General features: G+C 43.0%; 1 protein-coding gene across 1 annotated transcript; it reads left to right on the forward strand.

Moving 5' to 3' along the window:
• Positions 1-2,291: 2,291 nt before the first annotated feature.
• LOC101737370 (uncharacterized) lies at positions 2,292-8,193 on the forward strand. The gene is made up of 3 exons (XM_004930814.5): positions 2,292-2,508; positions 3,006-3,226; positions 7,786-8,193. The coding sequence occupies exons 1-3, from the start codon at positions 2,294-2,296 to the stop codon at positions 8,088-8,090; spliced, it is 741 nt and encodes a 246-aa protein (XP_004930871.3). The 5' UTR covers positions 2,292-2,293; the 3' UTR covers positions 8,091-8,193.
• The last annotated feature ends 1,494 nt before the right edge of the window (positions 8,194-9,687 follow it).

Genomic DNA, 9,687 nt, shown 5'->3' on the forward strand with positions numbered 1-9,687 from the left:
TATTATTTTTAAGGTTTTTTTCTGTCTTCAATTAACCGCGCCTATTTCTGCCGTGAAGCAGTAACGCGTTTCGGTTTAAAGGATGGGGCAGCCGTTGTAACTATACTGAGACCTTAGAACTTGTATCTCAAGGTAGGTGGCGCGTTTACGTTGCAGATGTCCATGGGCTCCAGTAACCACTTAACACCAGGTGGGCTGTGAGCTCGTCCACACAACTAAGCAAAAAAAAAAAAAAAAATTACATAAGTTTTTATATCTTCTTTATGTGTTTCTTGTTTTATAAGTTTTTATATCTTCTTATTAGGTATATTGACAATAAAAAAATGTCATTCCAGATCGTATTTTTTTAAATGCTTGCATTCACAGTGCGTTCCAGGGTTCTCACTAAAGATGTATTACCACCATACATTAAAACCAACTTCTTTCCGTGGGATCTACATAGTGCTACGGCAAGTTCTTCTTCAACTAAAGATAGACGAGAGCTTTCAACATTAGGCAACGGCTTTCTTATAACCCTCGCGACGCTGACGTAAGCGACGGGGACTATTCACCATTAGATGGGTCATAAACTACCTCTTCTCTCTACATGCATACTTTGAATTCAAGATGGATGACGCATTACTTGTTGTGATGTTTATTACGTACGATTAGCAAATAATATCACCAAAATGAATAAATAGAATTTGCACAAATGGCTGAAGAATATACACGCCATCGGCTAATTGTTAACTGTTCTCACCGAGATGTAAACCTTGCCTCTAAAAATACCCAACGATATTTTTTTAATTTTCCCCCACAAAAATGAATAATGGGGCGTATAAATATTTCGATAACTACTCAAAATTATACTAATCTTAGACATATATCACTCCCCTCGTTGCTTCGGGGTGAAATACGTTAATAAGCCATTTCATGAACAAATTTTATCGCAGACAATTTTGAAACGTAGCGCAATTTTATTTACAGAAAATACGCAGTCGACTTTCGAGTGGTCCTGATTAAAACCATCTTCAGGAAATATTGGAGCGAAACGAAATGAACCTAGTTTTTGAAATTTCACGTATCGGAGTACACGTGAGTCAGTGGAATTTATTGGAGTGGCCGTACTTGATTTTGCGTTGAGAGAAATATACTGATTTTACCCATAGAGGCGCTTTATAATTGTAGTCAACGTTAGGGCTAGTCTGGGAATCTTTGACAGTTTCGGACTATTATAGAAGATACGTTTAAAGAACTTCTGGATGTAGATGTAGATATAGATACAGATATAGATAGCGAACAAAGGCTACAGTTGTCCGAGCACCTCCAAAGAAAAAATAAGATCTAACAACTCAAGACCAGCTGCTTCGCGAATGAATCTACTACCGGAACGGAATCGTGACCCGCTGAGAAAATCCGGCCAGAAACTCAGCGGGCTGATGCATGGGTTAGGTTGCACGATGAACCCCTTGCCGAGCTCGACGAGTATGGTCACCAGGGTCCCTAAGTCAGCTCCTAATCCCGCCGGATCTGATAGATTCGTAAGGACATGTCTAGGGCGTCGACGGTGACTTCACGCGACCTCTCTATTTAATACACACTTATTTCTCACGCACATTATAGACAGGGGAGGTACCTAGTTAAATTTGATTTGCTTGGAACGACAAAAAACTTTTCTCAAAACTGAAAACCCCTAATGGTGTTCGCCATTAAGCATTCATCGATTCCTAATCTATCTTCCCCATTTAATTGCTCTTCTCCTTTCGTTGTTTTTTCTGTAAAAAAATCGAGAGTTCGTTTTACTCCAGATTTATTTAATCGATTATAACGAATCGTAAATCTTATAGATAGTCGTGGCTTGAATCTGATTTATTTGAAAGAGATAGTAAATTTTCAAAGTTTCGTTTCAAAATTTAAAATATTATAAATGAAAAAAAAACCGTTTTGCTGTTTCTTGTTTAAGGTCTTAATACTTTCAGGTCAGGGGAAGGGCTTGAACATTATTTCGTTATCGCAATCGGTCTAGGTCAACCCAGGTCTCGGTCAGTTGTTTCCATCTTTGCTGTCACACGCAACTAAGTTTGATTGAGATGACCCACTTTTCGTTTGTCCTAGGGGTTTAGGAGTCGATTTTAGGTCAGAAATACAAAAGAAAGAAATACAATTAATACTATGTACTTACCATATTATTATATTGCAATTGACGATCGCCTATACGAGTATATCTATGTGTATATGAGCAAGAAATGGAGTATTCACATATCTTTCAGACAATTTGTGTTATAAAATTGTTCAAAAAGTTCTTAACTACGTAATGAAGTGTCATTTTGACGTTATTTTCGGAAATATTTCCAAATTTGACAGTGAGGCCTCTTATATAAAAAAATACAATTTCAAATTAATGGATGGATATGCGTATCCTTATCCCGGGTCGTTTACACCCATGCCACCCATGGAGGGCAACTATCCCGACCATGGGGATGGAATGGGGGTATACTATGACAATATGAATGATGGAGCCGAGAGGAGGTTAGCTTATGTATTACTCTAGTACCATACCGTGTTTGTCATCACCAATCTTAAGATATTTTAATTTCCACTTTTGGAAAAACTTAAACTATTTGAAATATAAAAACACAATCAGTTAACCGAAAATTTCAAGTTTGCATCAAGTTTTTAAACAGAATAAGTTATTTTTTTTAAGCTAGCATTGGCTTACCTGAATGGTATTTCTCCAAATACAAGTACAACAATAAACAAACATAACAATTATGCTTTACAACTCTAAGCATTAAAACTGCAATAAAAATCATTAGATAGTAGCAATATACATATAAGCATATTGAAAACTAAACTAATTGTTTCCAGAGATAATGAGGTATTAAAGAAAAGAATCAGTGTGCTCTCAGTCACAATTGAATTTAATTGAATTAACGGATTACTTTTCCGAGTTAAAAATGGGAGGTAGATCGCAATTATCCAAGCTACTAGATACATTTTTCTTAAAACTAGTAAAACCTCTACAGGCGCAGTCGTTCAAAGCATCGGTCACGCAAACGCCAGACGGACAGATCTAGAAGCAGCCAGAGATCGAAATGTCGTTCCAAATCACGATCCCAATCGAACTCTAGGTCTCGGTCGTTATCGCGAACGAGAACGGTCAGCAGGAGTGCATCGGGAAGCAAGAAGGATTTGAAACTGAACCAACCTGGATTCTGGGATGCGTTCAAAGTTTTGTATTTAACACGTGAGTTTTTTTTTAATACGCTTTTATTAGCTTCAGACGTATGTACATATATGTTTGTAACGGAATCTTTGAACATGATTTTGACCCCCTTCAAAACGTCGGATTAACTCAAAATTTGGTATACTTATTAAAGACCGATGACAATTTAATATTTAAAAAAATGAAAAATAAATAATAGTTTAAAAAAACTAACAAAATACGCTATTATAGAAATTCCAACTAAAAAATCGAAAATTTTAATAAATTTGAATTTAAAATTGTGTAAGAAAAAATTATTTTATTGTAAAAGAGCGTGGGGTGCTTTTCAGTATATTATCAAAATAACCCTTCTAATCATATCTGTTCATAAAATATTTATAAATACTGATACCATGCACCCCACGGTTTTTTACAATAAAAACATTTTTTCTTACACTATTATTAATTCAAATTTATTTTCATATTTTTAGTTGGATTTTTCTATAAAAGCGTATTTTGTTACTTTTTTTAAACTACTTTTTATTTAAATATTTGGTTATTTATTTCAATATTTGGATTATTTATTTATTGCTTAAATGGGTGGAGCTATGAACCAATAATGCGTTTCAGTTTGAAGGGTGGGGCAGCCCTTTTAATAACTGATACTTAGAACTCACGTATCAAGGTTGGTGACAACATTTACGTTGTTGATGTCTACGGGCTCCAATAACCACCTAGCATCAACCGGGCCGTGTGAGTTCGTCCAAGCGATTATGCAAAACAAAAAATGTTTTTTTTTTTTTTTTTTTTTTATGATTGAAAGGTTACTGGTGGCCCGAAGGCCTTTCCAGTTTCACCAGGACAGGTGGGCGAGCAAAGGCTCAGCCAAGAGGGGTGGGATTTGCTAACAACTGCCCGAGCGCCTCCGAAGGAGACCTAACAACTCAAGAGCAATTGTTTCGCGAATGAATCTACTACCGGATCGGAATCGCGACCCGCTGAGAAGATCCGGCGAGAAACTCAGCGGGCTGATGCATGGGTTAGGTTGCACGTCGACCTCTTTGTCGAGTTCGACGAGTACGGTTACCGGGGTCCCTAAGCCTGCCCCTAGTATTAGAGCTGAAGGCATCTAATGCAAAGGTTATTGGATCTGATGGATCCGTAAGGACGTGTCTAGGGCGTCGACGGTGACTGGCTCCTGCATGATCAGGATTCGGGGAGTAGTCAGCGGCGGCAACGATAAGGCGATTATCATGACGCATAGCCTTATCGAAGTATCGTTCCGACGCTGACTTCATGTATTTCCGAATTGATTCGAGGCCCAGGTCGTCGTGTAGGTCAACGTTCCTCACGAACCACGGAGCCCCGACAGCTAACCTGCAAAAGCGGGATTGTAGGGATTGGAGGGTGTCTATGTGTGTGCGGGCCGCGTGAGCGAACACCACACTCGCGTAAGTCATGACGGGCCTTATGCAAGTTTTGTAAAGTGTCACCTTGTTCCGAAGGGACATTTTACTCCGCTTACAGATCATGGGGTAGAGTCTACCGAGAATAAACGCGGCACGGTCACGGACTGATTTTATATGCGGGCGGAATGTCATCGATGCATCCAGGGTAACGCCCAGGTACTTGACCTTCCTGGCCCAGGGTATGGGTTGTCTAAAGAGAGTAATCGGGGGTGTGAGATTCCTCCTCCTAATCCGGGAGGAAATCCGTGTGGAGCTTCCCCTCTGAAATAGCACCGCAGTACTTTTCGCTGGGTTGATGTCTATGCGCCATTTTCGGAACCACTGTCCTAGGGCTAGGGCTGCGCTCTGAAGCTTCTTCGCGATTAGGGACTTATTTCTACTAGAATAGTAAACAGTCGTGTCGTCGGCGAATAAAGCTAAATGGGTCGGCGGCGACCGGGGAATATCGTTGACGAATAAGCTAAATAGGAGGGGTGAGAGGACAGAGCCTTGCGGGACTCCAGCTGTGAGAGGTCGTGGGGAGGAGCGGGTTCCCTCGACTCGATATCGAAAAGAGCGGTTCGACAAGAAGTCCCGTATGATGAGCACGAGACTATCCGGCACGCCCATGTTGAATAGTTTGAAAATCAAACCATTGTGCCAGACTTTGTCGAACGCTTTTGCGACGTCGAAGAAGAGAGCTCCCGTGTATAACGGTTTTGGTCGATTAAGCCCCACAAGAATGTGCTCCGTGAGGCGGTGCACCTGTTGAACGCATGAGTGATTTGTACGGAATCCGAATTGTTCATCGATAAGAATGCCCTTGGATGAGACGAAGTCTCTGAGGCGTTTGTAGAGCAGACGCTCATACAATTTGCCTAGAGACATGAGGAGGCTAATCGGGCGGTAGCTCGTCGGATGATTTTTTGGTTTACCGGGTTTATGTATGCCGATAACGTCCGCTTCTTTCCACACCGCGGGAAAGATACAGTTCGCCATAGCGGCATTGAAAATAGATGCCAACATCACGATGAGTTGGACGGGTAGAAGTTTAATAACGCGGTTGGATATACCGTCGGAACCGGGAGCCTTGCGAGGACGTAGGTCTTTGATCAAGTCTTTAACTTCCATCGGGGTGACGGGTGGTAACGCATCAGAGGGTGGCAAGGAGGCTCTGCGTTCTACCTCACTGTCTACTAATTCTACATGAACAGGGTCCACGGATTGAGTGCTGGGCGTGCACTGGGTTTGCAATGTATCGGCCAGCAGCTCTGCTTTTTCGTCATCATCGAACGCCGCGAGTCGGCCTGAGGGGCCTACGAGGGGGGGCATAGTTACTACCGTATCCGATTTGAGAGTACGAGCTAAGCGGTAGTAAGACCTTTGAGAGGGCGCGAGTCCTTCTAAGAAATCAGACCATCTGGCATCTCGGACTTCGGTGATGCGAGACTTTACGTCGCGTTGTAGGGCACGCATTCGAATACGATTTTCCGCGGTAGGATACCTATCGTACGCACGGATCGAGGCGTTCTTAGCTCTAAGGAGTTCCCTAATATCGTCGGGCAATTTGAAGCGGTGAAGGAAGTCCTCCGCTACAACTTGCTTCGATGACCTATCTAATGTCGAGGTGATGTGTGACGTTACGATGTCTATGGCTTCAGCGGTATCCTGAGGAGACGGGATAGAGTCCGGACTAAACGGAAGCGATGGTGGATCAGATTCAGCCAGGCTGATGCCCAGCGTGTGCCAATCCACCACAGTCCTCGTGACGGGAACGGAATCGGGAGCGCGACCGAGCTTCATAACGACGGGACGGTGGTCTGAATCTAACTCTGAAACTACTTCGATCGAGTGTAAGCGCAGAGTTACGTTTTTTAATAACGCTATGTCGAGTATATCCGGGCGATGCGCGATATTTAGCGGGTAGTGAGTCGGGGTTAGCGGAGCGACGATATCGAAGGCGAGATCATCGACTAACGCGTCAAGCCGCCTGCCATTCGGGGTTGTGGTGTGTGAGTTCCACCTGATGTGTTTACAATTTAGGTCGCCCGCCAGAATGACAGAGCTCCCCATACCGAGCAGCGCCTCGATATCACTGCTTAGAACGATCTTATCCGGTGGAAGATAAACGGACGCGATAACGATCGGCGCGTGTCCCGTCAGTGAGATTCGGCACACTGATGCTTCGATATTAGCGAGCGCGGGAGGATCGAGCGGGACGCAATGCAGGGCTCTTCTATAGTAAATGACGGTACCACCACCACGGGCAGAGAGCCTGTCGTTCCTGACCATGTTATAGTTCGCGATTTTAGGGTCACGGCGCGCGGGCTTAAGTAGGGTCTCCTGCACTAAAAAGATATCAATTTGGTGGTCACGCAAAAAGTCAGAAACCTGATCACGTTGATTTGCGAGACCGTAAGCGTTAAAAAATCCTATCGTTACGGATAGGGGCTTTATTCTACTTATATACGCCATTGATTACCGGCGGAGTGAGGGGAGGACGTACGTATTTAATGACGCGTATACGTCGGCGTATTCCTGCACAACGGCGATAAAGTGTTGTGCAGTGGAGGCAGCGCGAATGGCGTCGCCCAAAGCGTTAACGCGCTCAAAGTTGATCGACTGAAAGAAGTCGATCGCTAAAGCGAGATTGTCGGACGCGGTCGGAGGGCAAGTCGCGGGAGAGGGACGAGTCGCGGGGGCGGGACGAATCGCGGAGGAGGGAGTTGTAGCCGTGTTCGTGTACGGCAGCGGTTTTGCCCAGGCCGAGACACTGGGCACCGCCGCCGGAACGAACGCTGGCTTAGCCTGCGACGCAGAGGGTGCCGAGGCTTTGATGTCTGGGCCGGAAGCTCGGAGGCGGTTTTGGCGGGCGACGCGGCGATTTATTTTAGGGACAAAAAATGTACTTTCGAAATCAACCCATGGATTCAAGTGGATTTTGGAGACTTAAATAAACCACGATGTGAACAATTCTGATGGTAGAGGCGTTGACGTGAAAGAATAACTCAGAGTGTTGGTACAAAAAATACTAAAAGAATTTAACCAATCGATGTAATAGTAGCGTGATCTTGAATTCGACAAATTCAGATATGTGTTCATTCTTCCCAAAAAATCTCTTAATACGATTTTACTTTTGCGATATCATTGTAGCGAGCAAGCACAAAAACAACACGCCGAAATACTTGGCAACGAAGAAACGCCAGGACCGCATCAAGGAGCTGATGAAGAAGGACGGACTGGGCTCAAAGCGATGGTTACTGTACCCTCGGAACGCGATCCGCAGTGAGCAGGACGTGGTCTGCCGCGAAAACTGCGACCAGAGAATCAAAGTTGACGGTGATTACTTGAGGAAATGCAAGAAGAAGAAGAAAATCGATCGCGACGCGCCAATAGCGAAGCTGAAAAGATGGGAACTGCTGTTTTATGAGAAATTGGGATTCATTCAAGCAGTTTAAGCTTCGTAAATGTTTTTGTACGTTTGTAAGTTGTTAATTATATATTTGTAGTAAATGTATTCTTCTTGTTTTGTTGATTTTCGTAACAAACATTTTACCAGAAGTGTGTTTTAATTGATTTGAAAACAGCTCATCGCATATAGTTGTAAAAAACAATATACTGACATCTGTTCTGATGCTGGAAGCCGTTTCCTGATGTAATTAGTCAGATGTTAAGAATATGTGATTAATATTTCAAAATGATTCGTGAACACTACTGGTGTGCTCACCCAACTTAATACAAACTAAAAGCTATATTGCACCTATAACTTCTACCTGAGGGTGAATTGTTCTGAGAATGTAGTAAGTTATGTGAACCTCAAACTAAAGATCTAGGTATAATAAAAGTAAAGACCGTGCAATGTAACTAAATGTAACTCAATTAACACGTTGTTTCTTAAACAAGTCTCCCAGCACCAAAACAACTAGCTTTCCCTAAAAAATAACAATAACACAACGAGTCGTTGATAACCAATAAACAAAAAAAAAAATGAATATCGGATGGCAAACATTGGTGGAAGAGCTTACTGAATTATTTTTTCTCTACCTCTAAACACGTGTACAGAGGAATATTTTTCGCTTGTGTAAAGGCGAATTCTTTCGAAGCCGGAGACAATTTTGAGCCCTGTTTACCTAAATACGTGTCTGTTTTCTTTCGCGTCGCCGTCGATTTTCCGCGCGATAACGCCACAATTCGGTGCTAATTTAAAAGTTTTTCCCTCGAATGTTTAGAACGCACCATTTGATCGGTTCTCTTACACTCTACTTTCTAACGGTTGGTTCGATTTCAGATTTATTACTTTCGGTATTATTTTGTGATTGTAAGATAAAGGATATTGTATTTATCAAAATGTAAGAAACAAAAAAATTATCAAAATGTAATGTGGTAGGACCTCTTGTGAGTCCGCGCGGGTGGGTACCACTACCTTGCCTATTTCTGCCGTGAAGCAATAATGCGTTTCGATTTGAAGGGCGGGGCAGCCGTTGTAACTATACTGAGAACTTAGAGCTTATATCTCAAGGTGGGTGGCGCATGTACGCTGTAGATGTCTATGGGCTCCAGTAACCACTTAAAATCAGGTGGGCTGTGAGCTCGTTAAAAAAAATGGGAAATACAGGACATGTCATTATGGCGAACCTTGCAGGAGGCCTATATGTGATCTATCGGTCTCATGATGAGGATGATGAAAGGGTTTTTGGTGGAGTTGTTACATTTGTTATATTAGAGAATACATTGCAGCAACTGAGACTCTTTTCACGGACAATGACAGCGTGAATACCGCCATTCACCTTTTTGTTTTGGAATGAAAGGATAGCTGTTGGGTCGAAGGCTTTTTCAGAATCGCTAGATCAGGTGGGCGAGCACGGGCTCAGCAATTCTCGCTCACGACTCGGTCGTGCGCGGACGTGCTTTCCGATCCGTGGCCCGCTTGCGAGCCGCGTCTCTGAACTCACAGTTGTGCTCGACAGTGTAGTGACCGTGAATACATCGTGCGTACAATTCGGTAGTGCGGACGTGCCGATCCGTTGGTCGCTTGCGATCTGCGTATCGAGGTCC

This window comes from Bombyx mori, chromosome 4, assembly GCF_030269925.1.
Source record: "Bombyx mori chromosome 4, ASM3026992v2".
Lineage (NCBI taxonomy): Eukaryota > Metazoa > Arthropoda > Insecta > Lepidoptera > Bombycidae > Bombyx > Bombyx mori.